At 49.7% G+C, this 27,381-nt stretch overlaps 1 protein-coding gene across 1 annotated transcript in view; it reads right to left on the bottom strand.

Annotated features, from left to right (window-relative positions):
* PTPRF (protein tyrosine phosphatase, receptor type, F) overlaps positions 1–27,381 on the bottom strand; it is a 296,503-nt gene that overhangs the window by 43,559 nt on the left and 225,563 nt on the right. The window contains exons 12-18 of the mRNA XM_009700288.1: positions 26,666–26,810; positions 21,131–21,436; positions 18,018–18,211; positions 11,251–11,277; positions 8,840–8,957; positions 6,004–6,582; positions 5,265–5,362 (exon numbers count right to left, since the gene is read on the bottom strand). Coding sequence (XP_009698590.1) covers positions 5,265–5,362; positions 6,004–6,582; positions 8,840–8,957; positions 11,251–11,277; positions 18,018–18,211; positions 21,131–21,436; positions 26,666–26,810 — 1,467 coding nt within the window. The remainder of the gene's footprint in view (positions 1–5,264; positions 5,363–6,003; positions 6,583–8,839; positions 8,958–11,250; positions 11,278–18,017; positions 18,212–21,130; positions 21,437–26,665; positions 26,811–27,381) is intronic.

Raw genomic sequence — 27,381 nt, 5'->3', positions numbered from 1 at the left:
GGGGCCGCGGGTGGCCTGGGGCAGCAAGCAGCCCCCATGCACAGCTCCTCCCTTGGGCCCGCCAGCCCCTCAGCTAACATCATTTTCTCAGCACCCTGTTGCAGATATGCAGGACCCTCATCTCCCGCAAGGCACAGCAGCCACGGGCACTGCTGTATTAGCCACACCAAACAGCCCGTCTGCCCTGGGAACCTCGATCCCGATCCTGCTGGAACAACTCCTGTACACCAAAACCCTGGGCGCTGCCTCTGCAAGGCCAGAAACTCAAACAGTTCCCAGAGACAGAGAAAAATGGGGTATAGAGAACAGGAGAGATCAGAGGTTGTGTCCCAGCTGCGATAAACCAACATGTTTCCTTCCACTAGGTGACTGCCCAGGATGGCAGAGGAGTGCTGGATTCCTGATAGCGGAGCAGAGACAATGGCAGAGCTGGAGCATGTTAAACCATGGCAGCTATTATGTGTTACAGGCAGAGACCACACAGTAAAACATGCTCTTTCCAACAGCAGCCTTGAGAGAGAGAAGACAGCTCTGTGGAAGAAAAATTACTTGAAGTAAAGCAGATTTTTCACCAGCTGAGCCCGCCATTCAGGCTGACACAGGCAGCAAGGGAGGGACCAAACTTTCCTTCCAAGTCACCTTTTTAGCAGGTGGCAGAAATCTGCAGAAAGCTGCTGGCTCACTGGGACAAGGGCAGCTGATTAGCACTGCTCTAATATTTAGTGCTGGAGCTGGGAGTAGGAGGGAGGCTCTGGAAAGAGATCTGAAGGATAGCAGAGCACAGGGACCAGGCTAGGGCTGGAATTTGTAGCTTTGCTTTTGTGTCATCCAAACAGCGATACCCACAGCATGCTTCAAATCCTCTTCAGGTCACTTTGCATGGAGGCTGGGATAGGAAAAGAGCCTCAGCTATTTTGCTGCTGAGAAGAGATTCCCAAGAGGTAACAGAGGAGCAATGACAAGCCAGCAACGGAGAAGAGATGCAATCAATCTCATTTGTTGACATGCTTCAATCTTCAGGGATGAACTGCAAAAATAACTACCAAGTACTAAAATGACAGAGGTTTGCAGGGACAAAGCCCCTGCTAGGTGCCCCATGTGCAGGAAAGGCTGTCACAGGTAGGACGGCAGAGGTAACTGTTCTCTGCTGTGACTCCTCTTAAGATATTTTCTCCTGGGCTTTAATCGCTTTCTCCAAAGACATGTACATCAGATCGGTGCTAAAGTGAGTGAGAAAGGTAAAATGAAGAAATGCTTCTTATAGCACTGGAACATCAGATACTTAGTTGGCAGGTTTCACCCTGCTCTGACACAGAAGCAGGCACAACAAAGATGGGAGTGCTAGACCTCAGATCATCCTAGCAGCTTTGCTGTCTGTGCCAGCACCACCTCTTGCAATGATACTGCAATAGTACATGTCCAGATACCCCGGATGAGAGCAAGTCAGAGGGTGTCCTGGGGGAGCTGTGGGACCTCTCTTCATGTGCTCCAACACAGGCTTGAACAAACCCAACTTCCAACATTAAGAGCTAAGCTGGAAGGATGCAAAGCCCACAAAGAGTTCCGTTGCCTGTCAGATGAGTATTCTCATTACGAATTCCTCCCTAATAAAGGTATCACTAACTGCTTCTGCGTGTGCTCTAGGAAGACACTCGCTCACCAACTGCCTGCTCACGAGGCATCTGCTGGGGACGTAGCTGTTCTCCTGGAGCAAGAGGAGGCAGAAGAGATGGTCAGGCACTTCAGTTCACAGCTCTCTTGCTTGCTCTGCACTGGAACTGGCCAGGACACAGTCTCTGATTCAGTCCTGACACCAGATGATGATTTTTACTGCCATGCACAGAAATTTGTGTCCAAAGACAGTGAAATTGGCGTTTGCAATGCTTTCCTGAAACATTCTTCGCCATCTCCCATTTTCACAGTTGCTGTAGCAGTTCTACGTTCCTTTACCTGCCATAACACATTGTCTTCTCAAATGTTATGCACCATTAGTTAAGGCCTCTACACAAACCTTACAACAATGTAAGGGCTCAGAAAGAGTCATTCGTGTGCAGCTGAAGATGCCTGGAAGCTCAGGCAAGAATGCTATTTAGAGGTTGCATCATGGCCCACTGGTAACTACTTAAGTCAGCAGCAAATTTGGCCCAAGGGCTCTGAACTGCCAAACATTGCTGACTACCCCGTGGATTGCTGTAAAATGTCATTTCTGCTGCTCTTACCCACAAGAGAAGCTTTGCAAAGTTAGGTGGGGCCAAATGTCACTGCTGAAGGTCTGCTGCTTGATTTCAAAGCATTAAAGAATGTATTGAACTAAAAGATGAAAAGACACATAGTGTGCAACACTGGAAAAGATAATGACGTGATGGAGAAGTAGACAAGGTTGTCTTTTTTGTGGTCAGGAGTAATGACAACATTCCATGGGGGACACTGCGAGAAAGCACGGTCCAGCATTCTCAGGGGTTATTTCCAAATCTGTATCATAATAATTTTCAAAAATGTTGCTCCTTCTCCCCATTTGTAAAACACCTTGTGATGCTGCCTTTAACCATTATATCCTCTGTCCTGCTCTTCAGTTGAAGAATGTGTCTCAGGAAAGTGCAGTTTCCCGAAAGAGAAGGCTGTATCTATCTTGCACTTTCTATGAAAGCTCCAGAACAGCTTTTTGCAAGCACAATGGAATAGAAAAGGAATACTGCCTCTGCTCCACAACTGCTTGGCAACATTTTACAAGGAGTTTATCTCCTGGACCAGAAGCAGCTGTGAAAATTCCCCAAAGAAAACTCACACCTTCATTATTGATTTGGTAGCAATGAAAATTCCTAAGGTCTCAGTTCACCCCCTATAAAAAGAAAGCACCAGTCCTGCTTGCGCCTCACTATTCACTGTCAGAACAATATCTACTTTAATTAAATCCATTGAAGTAGAATATGACACCCTTTGGGACATAGATTTAGCATGAGACTGTTTATCAAGTGTAGATAATACTAATTGTTCCCATGGAGATTTATCTGCTATGCTAGTTACAGTATTGGGCTCTGGCCTTAGCATCTCACGTGCCTGAATTATAGGAGGTGAACCTTGTTTATAGAAGTCCTGAAGGTTAAGGATTTCTTTCAAGTGGCACAATCAATGACCTGGAGCTGATCCTCTTAGCTCCTGGCCTTGACTGGTGTGTGTCTGCAACACTGGGAATATTAATAGAAAGTAGACACTATTAGAGAAATATCCTTGTAACACTCTCGTTTGCATGACTGCTCTTCAGTTAGCAAGTGGCTCATGCCACCTGCTCCTCCTCTGTCATCTGAGGGTTAACCCGCAGCAGGGGCAGACCCTGGGACACCCTCTGTGTAAGCAATCCCAGCTATAAGGCCGAGACAAGGCATCAAAATTACATCCTTGGCTCCTGGCTACCTCCAACCACCCCACCATCCTTATGTGGTAGTAATGCTTCAAAGGTCACACTGTCCCTTTCTAGCACTGTGCTGTCAGACAGAGACGTGGGCTTTGTGCCATAAGAATAAGGCAAGGTGAAGCAGACTGGTTCTTCAGCAGAGCACAAAGTAACGGGGCTCTGTAAAGTTCCTTGCAGTCAGATATCTGAACACTGATCCTAATGCACCCTACATCTGGGAAAGCTTTAAATACCACAAGGTCTTCACAAAAGCCTTGTCTGCTTCAGCTAAACTCTGCATGTTAACAAGTGCCTGCTATTGATCATGGTAATTCAGCTTCAGGATTTAAACAAGGAGAGTTAGTAACAAGGAAGGGGAGATGCTCACACACTTTGATGTGAATGCAGTTCAAGACCTTCTCCTCATTCTCCTGGCCATGGATCCCCCACGGCTCATGCAGGCCTTGCATTTGCTCTTTAGGCACAGCACGGCAGGGTGCATGTGCAAGGAGGAAGGGAAGTCACTTTGCTCCCACCCCTGGTCACCTCTGCAGAGGTAGCACAGAGCTGCTGAGACTGGGTAGAAGATTTATCCTTGGTGATGTGACATGCTGGTCTTGTTTCTTAAGGAGAGAAGTTGCACTGAGATCTGCAGAAATTACCACCACACTCTAGGCTTTTACCCACATCAGTGATCCACACTGGGGGACAGACAAGAGCAGGAAGACATGAGGTCATCGGCGCTGTCTGTAGCCAGGTGGGTGATACTACATCCAGACCTGGATGTGCTGGAGTAAAGAGAGCAGCAGCCATTCCTGCAGAGTTCCCTCTGCACTGACACACCTTGTGCTGTTCACATCTCTAACACCTTCTGGAAGGGTGATGATGCTTCTCTCCTTCACTCCCTGAGATTACGCATCTGTTCTGATGCTCTGAAGTAACTCCTAAAGGCAATCTGGATGTTTGAGACAGGACATGTTGCAGAAGGAGTCATTCCTAGTTTGATTCACTGCCTGGTTTTCAGACCACTTTGTCCTGGTGATCTCTTGCGATTAAATCACATTTATAACTTTTCACATTTCAACTCCCAGTCAGGCATCAGGACAAACTTGTGTAACCACTGTCACGGAGCTGCAATGGGCAGCCTGAACAGTAGGTCCCAGCCAAGTGATACCAGGTAACAAGATACTTGAGAAGGCTGATGGAGGAGTGAAGCACTGATTGGGACTGCGTGAACAACCACCGCAACCACCTACAGGAAAAGTATCAGTGATTTGGGATGCCAGACCAGTTTCCATTTCCCTTTCAAACAGTGAGTAATTCAGGGCACTATCAAGGGAGGACTGGGTACTTAGCAAAAGTCGATATGGTCAAGATGGGTTTCTAGTTGCATGGTGAGAAGCCAGAAATACGTATTATGATCCCTGAGACACCCCCATTCTCTGACTGCTTCTGCCCAGTGCACGCCTTCACTGCTTGGCGTTTCCTGTGGGTGTGCTTCTGCCAACATTATTCACTCCCATTTTGCTACCATGAGCCAAGTGCTTACTGGCCATTCCACAACCAGAAAGAAATCAACAAAACTACACCACCTTCTAGCCTAAGAAGAGTGAGAGGAGGGAAAGCAAGCAGCAGTGTTCTCTACTGTGTGCCATGGCTCATGCATGGGTACTCAAAAGCAAGAGCGGCCACCTAACCTGGGCTTGGAGATCTGAGCTCCACAAGACCCCAGGCCAGTGCACAACATGACCCTGCTCTGCTCATCTCCTGTCTGATGGCCTGAAAACATCATGTGGGAAGTCAGGATGCTGCTTTCCACTGTCCTGCTCACTGCCACAGGCAGAGCTCCCTGTCTTCTGCATCCCAACATTACCTTAAAAGGCACTGCAGATTTATAGGAGTCAGGCACTTCCCAGCTCAGCAACACAGACGTTTTCATGACAGCATTGACACGGAAGTTCTTAGCAAACACTGAAACAAAAAACAAGATATTTGAGCACTGTAAGGCCAAGTCAGGAGGGAGCCAGGCAGCAGCTCGGCTCCAAGTCTCTTTTTGTCTAACTCAGCAGCAGAGGTCAAAGAGTTCAGCTGCAGCAGAGAAGCGAGAGATGAGGAGAAAAGAGCAGCAGTCTTTTACCAAGTCTCCAGTCTCCAGTGGAGTTTCCCTTTTTGACTATACTTTCCAGCATCACAGAAAGGAAGTTGTAGGCTGAACCACAGCCTTCCTCTCTCCCCCCTCCACTCACACTCTCTTGGCCCTTTGCCATGATCAAAGAACAGTGGTGCTCAGGTACTGGATCTGCAGACGATCCTACCCAGCCACCTGCTCCAGTTCAAGCAAGAGCCTTTCATATACAGATAAAACATCAAAGCGTGCCTGTGGAGCAACAAAGGCAATTAAGCTACCACCAATGCCCCTCTTCCCCTCAAATGGTAACTTTAAGGAAACCTTTATTGAGCCACCCCTCGCTGAACTCATTTTAGACTAGGGAGCCACACAGTACCTGATCTTATTAGTCAGAGCAAAGGGGAGCGTAGCCTCATGAAATGAAGCAAAGGTCCCTGTCCTGGAAGCAGAGCTTGCTGTTAGGGCTTGTTAGCGGGGCACTTACCTTGCTCAACAGGCATGGTCCGGGACTGGATGCTGGGGCTGAGCGGCCCAACCCCCTTATTGGTGCGGGCCCTCACTTTGATGTCGTAAGTGGTATCGGGCTTCAAATTCGTCAAAGTGATACTTGTGTCCTTGGTGATGTTAACCAGGTCCTGCTGGCTATTTATGTCCCTGTATACCACTGTGTAGTTGACGATCTTGCCGTTTCTTTCTGCCAAGACTGGTGGGTCCCATGCAACTTCTGTGGTGGAAGTGGTGAGACCCACCACACGCAGGTTCTGTGGGAAGCCGCTTGGCACGTCTTCAGCAGTAGTGATCTCCTTCTCAAACTCCTCTCCTGGGCCAGCTCTGTTCTTGGCAGACAATTTGAAGAGGTATGTGGCCCCCTTGTGCAGGTTGGTCACAGTGTAGTGATGGTCTCTCTTCCCGAAGTCTATCGTGTTCATCTTTTCCTCATCAAGACGTCTGTACTGCAGCCGGTAACCCAGCAGCTCCCCTACCATCTCCTTGGGTGGGTGCCACTGGATGAGGGCTGTGTTCATGGCTGTCGTGCTAATCATCATGGTGGGCTTCCCCGGGACTGCAACATAAACACACAATGACCATCTATAGCCTGAGAGGAGGGGAAGGAAGGACCGCTTCCGTGCTGCTCAGTCCGTGAGGATTGAGGAAAGTGGGAAAGTTCAGACAACAGGGTGAAGAGGATGACAGACATGGATTGAGGCAGACTGACCCTAATCCGGTGGTGAGGGAAGCTGGAGCCAGTCAGCTCTTGGCTGCCATTTTCCCATGTGCTGCCATCTAAACAGGGAATAAATTCAGCCACATCCAGCCCCAAAATTCATCCCCTTTTATAGGAAAGATTTAAGGTACCTCAAAGCATCATATTTATCTCAGAGATGATCTGAATCCCGTCCTCCCAATCAGTGGTCTTCAGACACTCCAGCTAGTGCACAGCACCAGGCCACGCTGGCCCCAGTGCACTGTACCACAACAGACACACAGAAGCCCGAGTCCAGTGCCCTGATCTGTCTGGAGGTAGACAAATTTCATCCTGAAACCTTGCAGTTTTAACATCTGCAGAGGCAGCGAGCAGAGCTGGGCGGGCTGTTTGCCATCAGAATACGTTTTGGTTTAGCTGATGAGCAGATTCATGATGTCAGTGTCGATGTGAGAGGTGAACACAAGCGTTCCACAGGATTTTTGCTTATGCTGCACAAGTCAAGGGGTGTTGCCGTCACTGGTTAGGAACTGATGGTTTTAAATTGATGGTTTAATACCTTGATCTCCTTCAGTTAAAAACCCGATGCGTCTTCACTTCACATCAGCTCAGATTTGTAAACAAATCAACTGATACGGAAGATACTCAGAATCAAAGGGATGGGGCCATTGATATGAAAATGGGATCATAGCTAAACCTAGTTAAATATCCTTGCACAGTTCTGAAACGTATGAGCCCACAGATGAGCACAAGAGAAAAACCTATTTGACAGAATTATGCCCCGAATTTGCCATCAGAGGGCGATACCAACACTCCCCTTTGAGGTCAAGCCTGCAGACGAGCCTGTGCAAAGGCAGCTCTGGGGGTGGTTTTGTAGGTATTTGAGACATACAGTTACAGTCCCACTGCCAGTGCCATCCTCCTTACACTCATAATACAATGTCTAACAGCAGCTAGTATTAAGGGACACATTATTTTCAAAGCTGATTCCAAATATTAACTTTAAATGTGCATCATAACATGGGAAGACCCACTGTGGTTTACAGTGCAACACTGGGATGTTTAAGAAGCTTTTCCTGTTTATAGGACAGCTGTAGCAATTTGATGAACAGAGCATACACCATGGTGAGGCACAAGGGAGATAGCATTTGAGACTGTGACAGTGGAAACTACCTCTGGCGCTCCCCATATGCAGCACGGAGGAGATGGCAAGCTGTTCCTTGCTTAAAAGCACCAGGAACAAACGCACTCAGTTTGCAAACTGCATTCCCCTAATAACAAGTGGTAAATACTGTTCCTGCGGCAGGTGTGAGGAAGCAGCAGGATTATCAGCTGTAGGACAGGTCTAGTAAGTGGAAATCGAGGACAAGACAATGTCAACTAGTTGGTGCCACCGCCAAAGGCAAGCTTGACTGCGTCCGGAGGAAAGCACCTGATGAATTCCTGGGTGTCCCTGCTCCACGCCGAGGCTCCTGCGTTGCACTAGGCACAGGGTACAAGTCTCTACTGAGATAGCAGCACCAAACTGGCTGGGATCACCAGGACCTAGAAGTTGTGTCCGCAGCACTCCTATGGCAGGATTTGTTGCATTCCAGATTTTACCATGGCTCTAGGAGCAGTTGGGCTCAGCTATGTAAGCCTGGGGAGGCAGCAGTAGCAATGGCCGAGGGGGAGCTGAGAAGCACCTCTGAGGAGCCCTCTGTGCCAGGGGCAATCCCAGGCGGCACTGCAGTCACCGCAGGAAGCAAGAAATGGCACTCATCTACGGGAACAACGTGAGGACAGGCTATGACTCCAAAGCTGAGGGAGGGCCTGGACTTTCAGGCTTCCTCTTTCCAGGTCTCTGGACTACGCAGATAAGCTCAGACCCATAAGTTTCATTCCTCTCTCATGGGCCCTGGCAGCGCCTGTCCATGTGTTTGCTGCACTTGCCTCAGGTGATCCAGTGGCAAAGCCTGTAAGTAAGGGCTGGAGATCACAAGAGTATGTACCTCTGCAGCATCTCCAGCCCTCTCACTTCCTCCTGCACAGGTGCCTTGGCCATGCTTCCCATGCACCTCTTGGGAGGTTTTACCACCACCCCTATGAGACTGCAGTATCTGCTACCCACACTCACCTGCCCCTGTGGTGGTGATGACTTTTGGCTTGCTGCGGGCACCATCTCCTTTGGTGGTGTAGGCAGCGACTGTGACGGAGTAGGTGGTTTCTGGCAGCAGACCTCCAATGACCGTCTCCTGAGAGCGCATCCATGAGGCGGAGAAGAGGCAAACGAGAAGAGCAAATACTTGTTACTGGAGTGAGCAAAAGGAGGGCACTGGGGTCAGTGTCTCCAACAGCAACACACTGACACACTTGCTGTCACTCACACTCATAGACTGCACCCAAGCACACGTGTCTCGTACAGAGCCAGCAAACAACAATTGCTGCCACTCCAACACTCGCTGGCATGATTTCAACCCCTGCCTCTAACACCTGGCTGTCCTAGGGACCCACCAGCAACGTGCGTCAGTGGTTGCACGCTCCCAGGACCTCTGCCAAGAGGGAGATCTGCTCCAGAGATGGTCCTGCATGAAGCCACCTTGCCATAGCAAGCCTGAGTAAGGGAACTGTGGAGCTGTGAACCAGAGCAAAAGCCAGTTCAGCTGGCAGCGGAAAGCTCTTGGGGGCTAATTTGGGGATTTTTAAAGTTGTCTGTTGCAGCAGAGCCGCAGGGAGAATAGAGAGGCAATGCAGAAAGCAGCACAGCCACACCAGGCAGGGAGCCCCAGGCAAGGAGCACCTGCAGCACTGCGTTCACCCTCCCTGCCAGGCACAGCATGGTAAGGATGGGATGGGGTCAGTGCAAGGTGTTGGCAAGACATGGAGGGAAAACTGCACCGTGGGAGGTCTGGGAGGAGGGCGGACTCGGCAGGGTGCTAGCACCCTTGCATGCTCTGGCGTCCTCTGGGCTGGAGGAGGGCATGGATCTGCACTTCAATTTGAGATCAAAGAGGGGAGCACTACTCCTCCCTCCTGGCCTCCAGCAATAACAAGATTTGTGCCAAGCCTGGCTGGCCAGGCCTGCAAATCAGCAAGCACAGCGAGCTCAGCAGCTCTCAGCAGCTCTCAGCAAGCTCAGGGCAGGTACCCCTGAACTGTGTTCATCTGTGGGTGTTGTGAAAGGGACCAGGACCATTAGCACTAATAACCCATCAGGTCAGGGAGCAAGAGATAATGGTGCTGGATAGCGAGCTGGGGAAGATTTAGGGAAGGAGGTAGAGGCTCCAAGTTGGTTATTTACCCTTTCAGACAAGGAGGAGAGGTGGAGAGGGTTAAGCTTGAGTCACTGAGGACAAGCAGCACGAGGACTGTTAGAAGCTGCTCTAGGGGTCCAATACCTGCCTGGGGGATCCTTGCCAGCATCGGGGTTATGAGGGGCGCCTGCGGTTGCTCTCAGAGCACAGCCAGTCTCCCATCACTCATTCGCACTAACACCCACGCTATTAAACCTGCTGATTTCCAGTCAGTGCTGCTGGTTCAGATTACCTGCCCAGGCTTACTCATCAAAATCACCGTGTTACCATCGCGGAACCAGCCAGCCCAGAGAAAAATCAACAAGCACCAACAAGAACCCCGCCAAAATCACCATGTGAACCAGAGTCCGATCCCAACTCCGCCCCTGCAGCAGATCGTGTGTGCGGGTGAGTGGACGCGCAGTCCGATCGGTGCCAATGGACCCGCGGGGGAAGCACTCACACAAAACCTGCAGACTCTGAACATCCCAAGAGAATTCACTCCTCCCAAATCCATGCAAAGAGAAATTCTCACGCAAAAGCATGCCACCGGGAGCAAAGCAAGCGAGCTGGGAGAAGGGGAGAGAGACAAGGGATGGATGAAAGAAGGTCTGATTGCATGATGTAAACACAGTGCTGCCATGACAAAGCCACTCCAAGCGAGAATCCTCCGTATAAAGCAGGAGGAGAAATGCATCATGCTGGGGGAGCTCACAGTAGGGCACGTAATTGAATTGTTGACTCTAAAAGGGTCATTTTCTAGTTTGTTCCTCCAAATTTATATTTCAAAATTATGTGGGAAAAATTGGATTTAACTGTTTAAATGTGATTGTTTTCTTATTACTATCTGTGTTTCAGCCAAAGGTCATGGTTGAGAGTGTAGGTTATTTTTCATGACTACGATCAATGCGGTTTAAAGATTATATATCTAATTCTACCGAGTAACTTGGTGGGCCAACTACTGCAGAAACTAGGATGCACCTCCTGAGTCGATCACTTGAGCCTGCCTAAAACTGCACCGCAACAAGCTGGAAATACAGATTACAGGAAATGTCAATTGCTTTTCTGCATTTAGTAGCAATCTAAATGCCAATTTTCTCTGGATTTGCTGCTTGTGGAAGGTTTCACAATGTAACTCTCCAGCCTTGTTAAGGGAGTGAAAGGGATGTTTTGACAGCACTGTGTCTACAAAATTCACAAATCGATTTACCAAACCCCTCTTTTCCAACCTGGAATACACACAAGTGGTACTTACATGGTCGACGGAGTCCTCAGCTCTCCACTGATGGGGGAGAAAGGAAGGAGGAGAAAAAATGGAGACAGAGAATTTTAAGGGGCAACGTGTAGGAAGGGGATGACGACAATGACAACAGCAGGGGTTAGCAGGACTGGGTTGGGGGGATTACAACACTTACACACAGAGGGTCACTTGGCACAGGTTGTGTCAAGGGAAGAAATGGCATAAAGCAATTTTCTACATGCCACTAGCCTGCGCAGTAGGTCTGAGATCATTCACACAAACAGGGGCAAAGAGTTTCCTTCTCATACGGAGGGAGAGGTCTCCACTTCCTAACTTTACAGTCTTTTCCCCTTCTGGCTTTTTCTGCACTTTTCTGCCTCTTCCACTAGCAGAAGCAAGAAGGGACAGCTTTTGCCACCAAGGCTCTGGGGCTGACTGCTGCCCCACAAGCCACTCACAACAGTTCTGTGACCTGATCTCCAGTTTCTGCCCCAGCGATGCTCCGGCCACCATCTCTTGTTGAGAACCAGACTTCAACACACAAAACTCAGAGAGCACTCTCTGCAGAGAAACACCAATGCAACATTTACAGAACTTCTCTTTCCTGTATCATTTGCAAGAAAACGCTCTGGGAACCTCAGAAAACCAAGAAGTGCTGTCTTTTGTAAACAGTGCAAGAGAGGCTGATACTGCACAGAGCTCCACACTAAGCTGCTCCTCTCTGATGGTGCTGTGCGGCTTGGAGTGAGGCTCAAACTGGTGTGTGTACCAAGGAAACAGCTTCTCGCTCCCAATTACACAACACCAAACGGCAAACACTCGTTTGGCAAGAGCAGCCCTGCAGGTAAGACTTCTACACAAACCATTTCCCAGCAAAAGCTCACGTGGATTCCCAGTCATGGTAGCTCAATTACGGCTCTGAAGAGGGAACACGCAGGTTTCTGGCTGGATTTGTGATTCTAAGGCATCAAAGCTGCATTGGGGTGGTGAGACTTAGCAGACCTTGGCTGCTGCCATGCATGCCCGTAGCACTGTTCTTTGCGGTTCATGCACCAAAGGAAGGTTTGCAGAGATCACAGCGAGCTCTCTCTGCCAAAGTGATGTGTTACATCTCAGGTTGCTAAATCTGCCTGGAGGAAGCACCTGTCGATAGGTTCAAGCACAGAGATCAAAGTGGAAGATAGGTATTATTGCCCCTGACTCACAGTGTGAACCTTGGCAAGCCTTGCTTCTGAGCCTGAGCTGCCAGCTGTGAAATGGCGCCCAGATACTGACTTCCTCAGGACAGTGGGAAGCCCCGCTAACGCTGCTAAAGTGCCCGTGAACCTGCAAGTGTGGCAGAAGTACTAAATGGTATTAGAGCTACAAGTCGCCTTTTGTACTCAGGCTATTTGAGGTGGCTTTCACAGGCCGCAGCCTATCACAGTGGCAGAGTACTCTCCTCAGCGGTAAAATACACGGCATACCTTCAAAACATTTGTTATTATATTCTCCAAATTCAGAAAGAAGTGCCTATTGAAGAAACGTTCCTGTTAAGACTTTATTATAGATCACTGATTTGATCCCATGAGACTGCAGTAGAATCATCCCCCTAAACCATCTTAAAATTTAATTTCAGCGAAGAGGTCAAGTTGTCCCTAAAGACTTCCTATAAAGCCAAGGCCCTCACTAAGTATTATGGTCACTAAAGGCCCTCTTTCCACACACATCTTGGTGTTATTTCCAGTGTTGCACGCTTAGCTCAATGCAAGCCATTGCTGTCGATGTCTTACCTGCGCCAGTCAGCCCACACCATAGTCAACAGCCACACTCTCTGCCCTGCTGATCTGAAACCTGGCATAAGTCTTCCTACAGGAAGGATACAAGGCCCGGTAGCTCTTTCTCCCAGAAGTACACTTCTGCTCCAACACCATGTCCCTGGTGGATGGGGGCCATGTGGATGTTGGTAACACTCCGACCCGCCTCCATGGAGCTGTAGGAGCAGAAAGGGACACCCCACTGCAACGAGCAGTGGAGCAGACCCAGGCCCAGGAGGCTACTGCATCCCACAGCCTCTCACATCCCAGCAGGGAGTGTATCACCCACTAGCATTTTAGACTAAGTGTCTACTACTCAAACTCTGTTTGCTCTTATGTTTCAGTGGACTTTAATCTTGTGTCAGATCAGAGTGCAAAGGAACACCTTGAGATCTGTGCTGGAGGAGTTACAGCAAAAAGCCAGGCCTGCACAAATACCCTGCTATAAATTCAGTTTCATTATGAAAATATCATCCGCAGATCAAAACATTTCCTTCCTTAAACTAGCCCAATTGCTTCTTAACTGTTTAAAGTTGGTCAGAAAGACAAATTGATCTGAAAAGCCCAGGAGCTGTCATAAAAAGAACTCACAGTGCTGTGTGCATGAGGCAGGATGGCTCAGGGAAGTGCTAAAGCTAACAGTGTGTATTTATGGCAGCTGCAATGCCTTAACGTTTCATTTTACACTTCAACACTGCACAGCGCAGTCACGTCTCACCAGGGAATGGCTGTTTTCCTTGACCATGGGACCCTGACCTCTCTTGCAAAAGACAGACTCAAGCCCTCCTAAACAGCTCCAGCTATGGGAAGTGGATATTGCTTTTTTCCTGCAGATCCTTCTCCTCTCTGCTTCAGTGACTGTGGCACAACACTGAAATTCCAGATGTAAACTTGGGTGCTCAGTTTGTGGGATACAGAGGGGTCCAAGGGCTCCAGAACTTCACCTTTGTCCATTACTGAAATGCCTCTTGGATGATGCCTTTCAGTTTTGTTCCACTTACAAAGCACAGTACATCTCACCTCCACGCCAGACTCTTACCTAGACAAGCACACATGCATGAGGAGTTGTTCCAAGTAGATTCAGATAAAGATCCTTGACTACCACATTGTGAAAGACGGAGGCTGTAAATTCCTCTGCGTTATGCCCAGGGTGGGCATTGCCCAGGGAGAACAGGAGTCTCTGCTTCCCCTTTCTCCTTTGATCTCAATTCAACAGCTTGAAGTGCTTGCTGTTACTTCTTCCCGCTCTCCTGGAGCAAGCTGGCGGGACGTGCGCTCGGTCTGCATGCTGGATGGAGAAGTGCCACCTGAGAAGACCACACAATCTCCCTGTGAGTCTGCAGCTCTTCTTGTGGGCAGTACACCTCTCCCCTGCCATGACTCTGTTTGCAGAGTAGGAGGAGGAGGTGGCAGGAGTCTCTCCTCCACAAAGCCTGACCTCCTTGTACCCAGCTGTAGTCAGCCAGCTCCCAGCAGCAGAAGCACTGCAAAGCTCTCTGGGCAGGCGGGATCTGCAGAGGGCTGTAAGCAGCGAGGCTAATGCGCACGCTGCATCCCCAGGGTAATGCAGGCAGTGTGCTCCCTGGCAAATATGCTGCACAGTTGAGGGCAGGAGCAGTTGTCGAGGCCAAGTTGCAGCATGGAGAGAAAGTCCCCCCTCAAGACGTTCCAGTCTGAGCTGAGGACAAGCAGGCTGGGAGTACAACACAACTGATCAACAGCTAAGTCCACGCAGGGTCTAGCTGCCTGTCTTGGAAAGAGCAATCAAGAGTCACGCTTGCATGGGAACCTGAACAGGAAGGCCGGTCCTCTCGTGGCCCCGCTACCTCCCTTGTGCCCGGTGCTCCAGACTCAGCACTGCTGCTTGACGCTGCTCAGCACTGAGCTATGCAGGGCACGTAGGACTGGTACCTGGGAAGGGATGGAGGCGATCAAGCCCACTGCTTCTCCTGACACACTGCAGCTGCCCAGGGATTGGAGACCAAGGAAAGCAGGTGGGCCCCTGCCCTCCCTTGAAGAACTCAATGCTTGTGCCCCATGGCCGTGCTATCCCCTGCTCCCTCAAGCCGGTGAGGACTTGTATGAGAGTGGTGGAGTGCAGCTGAGACCCTGCACTGGTGTCCCTGCTCCTTTCAAAGGCACTCTCTTGGTGCCTGGATGCGTTGTGCACAAGACCCAGGGCACAGAAATGGATCTTCTGTCATCGCCTACAGTGGGACTTGGCTAAGCCTTGACCGGCAGGACCTGTGCAGGAGGCGGTGTGGGTATCTGACCCAGCTCTGCAGCGATACACATGGTCTCCCTGGGTGCTCCTCCACAGGGCATGGTCATATTTGCTTGTCCATCAGTCTGTCAGTAGGAGGTGAGAGCTCAGACGGGAAGGCACAGAGAAGTCTGATGGAGGTAATCAGTCACAGGTACAGCCACAGAGGGGAGGGAGAGGCCTCAGCTCTATCGTAGGACCTTCCTAACAACTGGTTACTCTCCCCAGGCAGGAGTCTGTAAAATAAAATGTGATTTCTCCAGCACCAGGGCCCCCACTTCTCTGCTGATGTTTTAGTCTTTTTGCTCAAATGGTTTTGAAAACTCAGAATCTATATTATCTGCATAGCTAACATCTCCGTTCCCTTTCCTTTCTCCTTTCATCTTCGTTTACTCTCTCTCTATTTCTCATCTTCAGTCAGGAAAAATCACGAGTCAGCTTTAATACCAGTGTCTTCATACCATCTGCAGGAAGCAGATTACATGGTACCTACCTACTCAAAATCAGCAGAGAGCCTGGCTAGGCAGGAGGAGGGGCTCTGCCTACATGTCCACAGATTTTCTTCTCTGACCTCAGATTTTCAGTTTAATTCTCTCCTTGTGCATTGGTATAAATGTTTATGAATGTTTACGAGTACTGAACTGTGGCTATATTCTGGCCATCTTCATCCTGTGACCTTCAGGGATAGGTGTTCCAGTGAATCCTTTTGTTTTCTTCCATAGAAAATAACTCTTCCAAGACTACTTGTTAAAGTTTGATCTGGCTGTTTGCAAAGACATGCACTGCTGTACTGAAACATGGCAGCTCTTACTGGGTTCTTCAGCTTCTGGAGCAGATGTGTTTCACCACAACACAGTTCATGACTGGCTTCTCACTCTTTCGGGAAATAAAGACCTCTTCTGAAAAGTCAGTGAAACCTCTTCCTTGCAGGTCATCATTAGTCTATCCCAAGAGTGAAATGACTCCTTCAGAGTAGTCACTTCTCTTTTGGCCTTCATTTCCATTCAAAAATTACAGTGGATGAGTTCAGCACCATACACACCAGAAAAAAAACCCACAGCAATCGAGACTTTCCCACATAAATTCACCAAATGTGAAAGACTGGTAAGTGGTCTGACAGGCCAGGAAACTTCAAGCAACTTGTCTCCTTGACACACACATTCAAAATAAAGTAAAATTCAGCACTACTTGGAAAGTTTCTGGCATCCTCAGTCCTGCACATTAACATGAGTTTTCTGTCTCTGAAATGTATGAGTAAGGACTGAAAGCAGAACTCGTTGGGCAAGAATAAAATATTTGAAAACACCAACAAGAATAACATTGCCAACTTCGCCCACCTATGCTTGGGACCAACCCATCAACTCCAAACTCGATCTGAACAACACAGCATCAATTGTTCAAACAACACAGACGATTATATCCTCCTGGAATAAGTAAAGGACAGTAAGCAGCTTTTCTAACGATTAAAATAAAGCAACATCTGAAACATAAACAGAGCCGTGCCCCAGACAACACTACAAGGACCCTCAAAGCATTTTCTCTCTTTAAAGTTTTCCCCTTTCACGTTATTACTGAGTTTTATCCTTCAGAATATGAATGGGGAGTAAAGCTGCCTCTGTGCACTGCACTCCCCACTGACAAACATATAAATGATTCACAGCTGCGTTCAAGAGACAGATCAATTAATCGTTGCAGCTCTCCAGTATTTATATTGGGCATCATTCAAGCAAGCCAGCTCTGAATCGATTACTCGTTGCTTCCAACAGCAGCAGATCCTGTACTTCATTTATACAATTATCTTCGTTGAGAACAGTATGGGTCATCCAGGACGAAGGACCCTTGCTCCAAAGAAGAGCTGTATTTCATCAAGGATTGGGCACCAAAAACTTCCCTGGACTCTGGGAAAGAGGCAACTATGCATTGCTGGGCTGAGCAGAGTGCATAACCATGCCTGGAGCACTGTGTGGGAACAGGGCCTCAGCTCACAGCTGGTGAGGTATCCAGGAGATCACACAAATATGACCAAATTGTTGTATGGGGATTGCAGAGGGCAAAGTCATTTACAGGCGATGTGGGCCTGTACTTGACTCCTTTTCTTCCCTGCCCCCCCCAGCCTAGCATTTCCCAGACTCAGCTGGCTTCATCTACAGTTAGGTTTCAAGAGGCAATGCAAGGTCAAGTCCCTGACTCGCAAAAGCAGGAGGGATGGGAGGCTTTGCTGAGCCAGAAGAGGGCTGCCCTGCCTGCCGTGCTGTGCCCACCCAACGGTGCTGAGCCACCCCTCTGCCCCACAAGCAGGCAGCACCCCAGTGGACTCTACTGAGAGAGAAGCTTCGCCCTGAACATAGTCAGCAGCACAAAAGAAGCAGACTCAAGGCTTTTTTAAAACGCTCTGATGGTTTATAACCTGTCTGGCAAAACACAATTTGCTCCAGTTGGAGTCTGCACAGGACGTGGCAGGCAGAGGCACACGTTGGAGAAGGGGTAAGAGAGGAGCATTGTCCAATACATCATCTTTCCTACAGCAATCCTTTCCTGGTTAGACTTTTTACTCATTTGTAAGCCACGGTTTGGGGATAAACTGTTTGCCTTGCTCAGGCAGGGCTGAGTCCCAAGCTCTGGAGCTGCGAGAGGAGGCCAAGAAATACTTGGATCCAGCCAGCCTGGTTCTCTGCAAAGAGGTAAGGTGCCATGCCTGCCAGCCTGTGGTCCCCACACTGTACCTGTGCTTCCGACAGCATGACGTCCTTGATCACTGGCTGCCCTCGGGGCTCGTTGTTTTCCAGCTTTACGTACGTAACCTGGTACCCGCGGATCTGCCCGTGCTGCTTGTTGGAGATGGGCAGCTTCCAGCTCACACGGATGGCCGTCGAATTCACAGACTCTACCTCCACCTTTCGTGGTGGGGCACTGGGCACTGTAACACACACAGGATGGACAGTTAGCAGGTACCACGCAACCGCTGTCAGCTACCTCTCACTCCTTTGCTACCTTCCCTCCACCTCACTGATGGATGGCCCTGCTGGCACAAGTTCCCTGTACCTGTCCAGGAGGTCATACTGCAGTTTTCCAGCATGACCATATCCCTGACCCTTTCCCAGCATCCAGGCAATCTTCCTACTCTCAGTAGAAAAGACCATGACTGTGATATGCAGGAGTACCCCTAATAAAGGCCAGTGTGCTGGATCAGACCCAAGGTCCACCTATCCTTCTCTTGTCTCTAGCAGTAGGGGAGTAAGGAAGAACACAAGAAAACAGCAGAATATAAAGAATGTGGTAACCACCTGCAGCTCAGGGTGCCTTGCAGCAGAGGCAGGGGTTTTGAAGCCTTCTTTGCATCCTGCCTGTCACACCACCTCCTCTCAGATCCCTCTACGTACACCTAAAAGCAGTCCAACAGCCCCAGGTAGTGCGACTGGGTGCTGAGCCTGCCTTGCAGGGAGCCCTGGTACCTGCCACCAGCCAGAGTGCGCACACTTTTTTTGGTACAGCAAGAGGTTAATGAGGGGGAAAAGCACCATCCTGAAACAATAACCCAGAGCTCAGAGACAGCAGTCACTGAACTCAGGCAGATAAAGGGGCCCGTGGGGATTGTGACAGCTCTGGGGACTGTATTTCATGCATGGCTAGCTGAATGCTTTTTGATAATAAAATGAAAAATTACACTGCCCAGAAAATATCAATTTTCTTGCAAGGTGAGGCCCGTTTAAAAATGTATTTATACCCTATTTACCATTTGGAAAAATTACCTCCTTATTACTTCTTGCTCTTGCATTGACTGTGACAAAAATGTCAATGCTAAAAAATTAGCCTCTCAGTTGCTCCTGGAAAGCTTCTTCTGGCTGAAGCAGCTGGGAGCAGAGGTGTGCACTCCCTGCGGAGGACACCGCTGCTATGCAAGTGCTGGTACCCAAGTGAAGGACCTGGGCTGCATCCTAGCACCTCTACTGCAGGACCCCTTCCACCCTCCAATGACTGGGAAAATCCAGGGGTTTGGAACCCTGTACGCCCCAATTCTCAATACAGCAAGAAATAATCAGTATTAGATAATTAGGGATGGATAGCCGACAAGCAGACATAATGAGCATTGCTATTTCAACCAACTAGATGGGAAGAAACAGCTACCCAGCAGGTAAGCACAGTTTTTAAGCCGCAGGGCAATTCATTATTTTCCCCAGATGTCCTTCTTAATTGTAGATAATTAAATAAAATAGAGAAAGGAGGAATGGAGCATTTTAGCACCATGAGACCAGCTCAAGGTATGGGAATGGAGGGGGCTGTGCTTGAATAGTTACCACCTTCTGGCTGGAGCAGCCTACGCTGTAATCCACAATTCACTTAGTGCAGTGACCTTGCACAAGCCACAGGGCTCTCCTGCCCTAGCAAGACACCTGCCCACGCACACAGTTGGGAGTCCAAGCGAAAAACAAAATCCTCCCTGAGAACCAGACAGAAGCTGTGTGTCAAGCTCTGCCGGCAAGAGAAGGCGGGAGGCCTTGGCAGGACATGATACGGGGATGTTGCGGGGACACGAAAAGATGTGAATGTGAGCAGACCACAGTGTTTTGAGAACACTATCCTACCCCATTATGGGAAGTATGTGCTGTGTCTGAGACGCAAACAGGAAAAATTTAATTTGTTTTCAGATCATAGTTTAGCATTTCTCATTCCTTCATCATGGGTATCTACTGAGCCATCAGCATGTCAGAGGGATATGAAATCACTCCTGACAGCTAAGCTGGAATGTCCAAGCACAATGCCCGAAAACTAACTGAGGGAGCTTGTTGCGACATTTCTGGGGTAGCAGCTTCCCCTGGGCTACAGCTCTGCTGAATGAGAACCGAAGCAAACAATACAGGCAGCAGGACACATACAGATGTGTTTGCCAGCCCAGGAATGCAGTCAGCGAGCATTCCCAGACACCGCTTCCAGAGCCACGGAGACGTGGGGGACAGTGGCAGCCCATTTAGGGAAACTGTAACATGTCTGGTTTCAATTTGCTACGCTGCCTGGGCAATGCAGAGATCATCCTTTCTTTGCCCGGACGCTGTATCTCTTTCTTCTCCCATTATATCTGCAGCTTCTGGGGTCAGCATGAAGCCATGGAAGCTCCTACTGTCACCCTGAGCTCTGGCACTTTCAAAGGAAATGGCTTAAGTCATGATGACATAACTGACAGCCCTGCTAATACAAAGCAATTTCTCTTTAAAGCTGTCGTATCCAGTAAAGTGTTCTGGATTCTGACTCTTGAGCGGAAGAGCAGATTTATATAAGCTATGGCTTGCCTGGAAGCCAGGGCAGGAAGCAGCTTTCCTGCAGTATCTACAAGTTTCAAATGGATTTCTTTTGCCCTCTTTAGTTTGCTGGATTTCAAGTCAACAAGTAAACTTTTAAGTCCTGATCTCACAATGTGAGAGAAGCCTTTAGCTGGGAGAACTCATGTTACCTTCAGTAAAATGGAAACCACCACCATAGAAAGCCAAAATGACAAAGCAGTGTCTTGCCTCCTCGTGTGCGCAGGAAGCACTACTAACACACGCAGGACCCTTGTGGGACCATGCTGGGACATATGACCCACAGCCTGGAGGCAACCATTGTCCATCATACCGGTGCAAGGGCCAGCAGAGCAATTCTCCTACTCCACTCTGGGACAACCGTGGAGACCCACTCCCTAGAGCAGCTGACCAAAGCACTGCTCCTGACAGCCTCTGGTCCTGCTTCAAAAGCACTCCCAGGCCAATATCCCCACTCCCTTTTTCCCCTTTTCCAGCAACTCAGCTAGGAGAGTCCTGGTTACCCCAAGGCAATAGCTGAAGGAGCTGTCAGTAACACCTACCATCCTCGTCAGTGCGCACGTGCACGGGGATGCTCTCCGGTCCTGGCCCCACATCGGTGTGAGCCCTTACCCACACCTTGTACTCGGTCCATTTCTCCAGGTCCTTGATCTCCCAGCTGGAGTGCTCCCGTCCAATGCCATCCACCACATGCTTGGTGTTGTCATCTCCTTCCACTGCCTGGTACGCAATGGAGTACTGGGTGATGACCCCATTGCGGCTCTGGGCAGGTGGTGGCACCCAACTTACCCGGATGGTAGTGGAGCTGGTGCTTACACACTCGACTTCTTGGGGTGGGGCGGAGGGGGCTGGGAATAAATAAATGAAGTGGGGAGATGAAGGGAAATGAATGGAAGGACAAACCAAAACGCACAGGGAACTTTTACCCAGCCAACGGAGCAATGAACATACACACAGAAATTACGCCAGTAGCCTTCTGGACAACCGTCTGCCTTCCTTGCAGATCATCAAAGATGGCACTAGGGGCAATGTGTATTTGAAAGCCTGATGAACAGCACGGAGACCGAAGTGCTGTTCTCCATCAGAGAACACCTCTTCCCAAAGCAGTTCTGGACGCTCACTTTACCAAACACAACAAATGGCAGTAAGGGAAGGGAGAGTGAGACAGAGACTGGTAGGGACAAGAAAGATGCTTTCAGTGAAGATCTGAAGCAGATGGAAACCAGAAGAAGTAGGAAGCTACAGAAGGCAGAAGGGAAGCTCACACACCAGATTGTATGAAGGCTTGCAAAAACCTGCTCCCAGACAAGTGGAGGAAACAAAAGTGGGGAGGGAAAGCAGGTGACTGAGGTTGGCTGGAGCATGTCCAGGCGGGGTTTGAAATCACGACCATCAGCTGTGAGCAGCACCCTGACCCAGGTGGGAGCCAGGCACCAGGTGGAAACAGGAGATAACATGGCTGTGCTGCTTTGCACCTGTGCCTACTATCTGAGACTGACTGCTTCATGCCTGCCAAACTGGTCACCTGCCTCAGTAAATTCCTGGCCTACGGAGCTGTACAACGGAAGGTAGACAGGTCTTGTCCCCTCCCAGGCAAAAAACCCACTTGCAGTTTGCATTAACTTCTAAGCCCAGCAATGTCAACTGGCCACGGGGGGAGCAATGGGATCTGGGCAGCAGATGCTTCTCACTGGGTTGAGGAGCAGTCCCCTTCACACAGCATTGCTGGAGAAAAGCAGTGAAACAAATCTGGTGGGGGGAAGAGAGGGATTGGGAAAGGAGAGATGACCTGGACAAAGCAGAGCATCTCTAGGACACCTGCCTGGTTCATTCCCTTCTCCAGCCTTCCAGAACTGCTGTCCTGTTGCAGCAGGGCCCCGGCAGCATGGGAGCCCTCTCACAGCAGCAGCAGCCCCCTCTCATTTGGCCTCACTGCCCAGGGATGCTGCAGACAGCACGCTTGCACAGAAAGCAAGGGTGGAAGCCTGGAGAAGGAAGGGAGCCCACCTGGCTGGAGAAGGCACAAAGGAGATGGGTGCATCCCTGGGTGCTTGCCCAGAAGGCAGGAGACCTAAGCAGAGAGGGCAGGGCACCATCATCAACAAAAAGGCACACAGTTGCTCTAAGGCTAGGAAGCTGTCTGGCCAAGCAATAACGGAGTACAAGGTATCTTGCTTTGCCCCAGCAGGTGAAAGGCCACTTCCGTTCTTCACTGCACCCAGAAACCTAGAAACGCCTGAAAAAAACCTGGTGCCCTTCCTCATGCTGCAGTCCTTGAAGCTATCGGTGCACCACAGCCAGCCCTCCCAGGGCACAGGGACAAGCCTGCCTGCTCATCGCCTGCGCAAAGGTGAACACAACCTACCTTACTCCAGATGGCAGCAGGGACCTCAGATAATTAAAGCACCCAGCAATTATGCCTTGGCTTTGCTGGGCACAGGTTGGCAGTGGGAGAAGATTTCGGATAGCTGGGGACAGCAGAACCTCCCAATGCTACTTCTGACCTCTGCTTGCTGAGACCAAGGCCCACTTGCTTGCAGAGGCAGTCGCAGGCTGCATGTAACTCTCAGTGCCCACTTCTGTGCTCAGGGAGAAGGGCCCATCCCTGATGCCTGGGTTGGGGTGTCCAGAGAGAGGAAAGACGGAGAGAGAGTGAGTAGTGACAGAGCTGGAAGAGATGATGCCTGAGCAGAGTCAGGCTGCTGCTATGGGAGCTACACTGGAGAGAAGAGAAGCCAAAGCAATGCATGGAAGCGAACAGTCGCCTACATGAGGGAGGCAGAGTGGGATCAACCCTGCCATCTGGTATACCGGAAGGGAGCAGGGGTAGAAAATGAATCCTCACACTCTTTTGGTTAATCAGCAGAGAAGTGGCAGGGAAAAGAGTAGGAAGATACAGCACCAAAGCAACACCAAGAGTGAATTCAAGGAGGGCATAAGGTAGACCCAGTGCCTGGTGGCATCCCTCAGAGGGGACAGATGAGACATAAGAAGCTTGGCAAGCCTTTCCTTTGCCACTGTCTGCAGAGAGGCCCTTCACAGAAGAGACTTGCTCTGGTTTTGGGCCTCCACAGCATCCTCTGGGATGCAGCAGTGAGCTCCTTCTCCAAGGGCAGCTTTGGCTGGCAGTGTGGGCAGGTCAAACGTTGGCTGTTGACTGGGTAAGAGTCACACACATGATGTGCAAGGCAAAAACTCAGATTAACACTTAAAGAAAACAAAATAAAACTTGGTAACATGAGCAGGATCAACTTAAAATGCACAAGGAGTGGAAGTGTCCCCCCTGGGGCCAGCAAAGAGCAGACTGGGTGGCCAGCATGCATCCACACACGCAAATGCACCCACACACACACACTGTGCAAAGCTCTGCTGCCTCCAGGCTACTCACATTGGCCTCTCCCACTGGCCCACAGCAGCCCTGTGCCCCCATCCAGCCTACCTACTCCTTAAACTAGGGGAAAGGCAGCCTCAAGCCCTCCCTTCGTATTTCAAGCAAGAACAGCATCTTAATCCTGAGGCCTGATGGGCACAGAGCTGATGCTCCTCTCCTGCATCATACTGCTTGCCTGAGGCACTGCAGACTCCCCCGTGGAAAACTCCCCCGTGTTCCTCAGACCCTTGAAGCAGCATTACTTGTACTTTCTGCTGGGTGCCCAGCAACTAAGCAAGCAGCTTAGCAGGAGAGACAGCCCAGAAGGCAGCTGTCCTCTCAGAAGATGGCATCTGAGCTGTGCTGCAGGAAGGCTGCAAAGGGGCACTGCATCCCCCTGGCCTTCCCGGACAAGCATCCCTACCACTCCCAAGCAGGGATGCCACAAGAAAAGCCCAGCAGCAGCAATACAGATGTCCTTCTCCAGCCCATTAGTGACTCATTAGTGACGATGTGCCTCCTACCTTACCCTTGACTTTGTCAGGGCCAGGAATAGAGCCTGAAGACAGGCTCTTTGGAAAGCAAGAGTCTGACTGCTCCTGCAGTTTGAGTCCCACCTGAACATGTCAACCTCCAAGCTCTAACAACCTTTCTCAGGGCGACCAGATGGAAGAGTGCAGGAAGGAGACCAATTTGAAGCTGGGAGCAACACTTTTTCTAGATTAGTAAGTTCTAAGGCCACAGGTGACTGATCCAACCATGTAACATGAGGTGTTGCTAAGTGCAGACCAAAGAATTTCTGCCTGGAAGTTGTGCACACAACTTCTGCCAAGCTAAAGCAGAGCTTTCTGAAAAACCTACTTGACTTTGAGACCCCCAATACCCAAGAATCCACTCTGCCCTGGGATTGTTCAGCCAGTGGTTTGTCATCCTTACTGCATAGTGCAGTAGTAACTGCCAAGGACTTTACTCATAGAACAGGGCGCCATCTTTTCAAGTAGGGACCTGTAACCCAAGACCCAGTCACTTCTTGAATAAATCGAAGAACGCTTAGGTCCCTCAATTTAAGGAGGGTTTCACTGGTCAAACCAAGGTATTCCTTTGGCTTTTGGCCAAATCTCTTCCAATTTGTGCACGTTTCTCTTACCAAACAGGTGCCAGAACCAGTCAGCTACTGCTCTACTGGCCACTGAAGTGACAACCTTAAAACCAGACTGGTATGAGATGCCCTGTGAGCAGACAGCACGTGGAGTAGGTCATGGGAAGATGTCTGCCTTGAAGAGTCCACGCAGCAAAGGATTCTCTTACTTGGACTGTTGTGAGGCTCTGAAGGATTCATTTATGCATAGAGCTGTCTCTGATTAAGTGTGTTCAAGGATAAGAGCATCCACTGATGGAATTAATTCAAGTGGCGGGAGAGTTGCCTCAACCTTTGCCTATCAGTACAAAAGCTATCTGAAATAGGTATACAAATCCCCACACTCAGAATTTGTTCTCGATGTTCAAATATTTATAACTGTGTGATCTGAACCTCTCTCCATTTTCATACCTGTCTACTGTGCAGCGCTAAGACACCATTAGCTCACTTAACGAGGTGGAGGAATCCCTGCGACTGATATGTTAATGAAGCTGAGCTTTCCTCAAAGAGAAGGTCGTTCCAATAGTGAGCAGTGCTGCTCTTCCCAGCCTGAGCTCCCCTTCTAATGGCCATCTCAGGCTCTTGGCGTCTGTGCATGCTGGGGTCCTCCCTGCCCGCAAGGCTGGCTGCCTTTGCCAACTGCTCAGCCCGCATAGCTAGTAAATCCCAGACAGACGGTGCTAACGGAAATGTCTTTTTTCCTCCTTTTAATGCTCTTTGCATAATGGCAAGCCCAAAAATCGTCAGTGAAAACGAGCTTATTGCAGGGCCCTTTGATAGCCCTAATCTGCTTATGCGCAGCACTTTGAGCTGCCAATCAGGGCAATGCGAACTCCTGCTCTGTGATCACATGGGGCAGAGCGAGGATGAAAGTGATATTGCCTGGGTCACCTCATTATCTAGCCTCTCTATTAACTCGTCTGCAGCTTGTTCTGGTTTCCCCTAGCACTGCAGTCCCAGAAGCAGCAGCCTCACTTGCTTACACAACTCAGGCAAACAGCTACTTTCCCAAAATGACTCCTCCAGCTGCCTGATAGCCACAGGCACATCTGGCCTCAAAGGATGCCTCACCTTTGAATCAAGTCTATAGACCAGGGATGGACTCCTGCGGAAGCAAGGGAGCTGGGATGGGGAGTGAAGGGGTGAAAATCCAATGGTTTGGAGACAGTCACTTTTAGAGCCAAACACCCATATGCTGCCTGCCCAGATAGCTCGTCTGCATGGGAGTAAATTCAGAGAGATGCACAAACCAACTCAAATCAATCTCTCCAAAGCAATTTCCCAGCCTGTTTCACTCCTCCATCAGTTTTTATGAATCTACCCTTAGGGAAAGCCAGCATGATCAAAGGGACATGAAGAAAGAACTTACCACTTGGGTGCACCCCCTCTGCCAAAGAGCCCTGATCCAAAACCCCAGCTGACTTTCCCCAGTACACCCTTCAGCAAACTGCATGCCGGCATCCCTGCAGACCCCACAAGAGTAGAGGCACCGAGCTACTCTGTGCCCAGGCGATGGAAACTGGGCTGCTTTTGCTTTGTCTTCAGTAGTGCAGTGCGTCAGACACTTACTGGATTGGGCAGTTCTGGCTTCGATCGTGGGGGTGTAGACTCCTACCCCGAGCTCTGAGCGGGCACCCAAACGGAACTTATACAGTGTGTCTGGTTTGAGACCTTCCACGGCATACGAGGAGGTTGGGTCAAACTCCACCTTTTGCTGGCAAATAAAAGGAAACACAGATTATTTGGTGCAGTTGGAGAACACAGAAAAGCTGGTGCTTAGCTCCCCATGCCAAGGGAACAGGCAGCCCCATCATCCATTCTGGCCCCACAGAAAGTCAGAGCCACGCTGCCAAACCTGCTGCAGTCCTGCAGGACTCCAAGGCATGGAACTTCCTGGGTGAAATACAAGGACAGCAGACCTCTCTGACAGCCAGGTTACACTGCCTGGTGTCCAGACTGCACTCACTGCCTGACAGTTTTGTTGGAATGCTGGGTCTACCTATACAGTTCAGACAAGGGGCACAGGACACATGAGTTTCTTTCCTCCCAACCAACAGTGTCTGCCTGTGAAACAGAGTAAAGCCCTTGTCCTGGAGCAGCTGGAATCTCTAATGCACCTAAACAGTGCTGGTAAAGGACTTGTTTTGCTGCCACTTCACCTGGAGGACACTTACTTCTTGCAACTCTCATGTCACTGTAAATACAGGGGGAGGAGAGGACCACGGGACACTGTGATGCTGCCATGGCACAGTTCTTGCTGTGCTGCCCTGAAGTCAGCACTACTT

This window comes from Cariama cristata, unplaced genomic scaffold, assembly GCF_000690535.1.
Source record: "Cariama cristata isolate BGI_N322 unplaced genomic scaffold, ASM69053v1 scaffold1975, whole genome shotgun sequence".
Classification (NCBI taxonomy): domain Eukaryota; kingdom Metazoa; phylum Chordata; class Aves; order Cariamiformes; family Cariamidae; genus Cariama; species Cariama cristata.
Note: the sequence above shows the minus strand (reverse complement) of the source record. Positions and strands in the feature narration are given on the sequence as shown.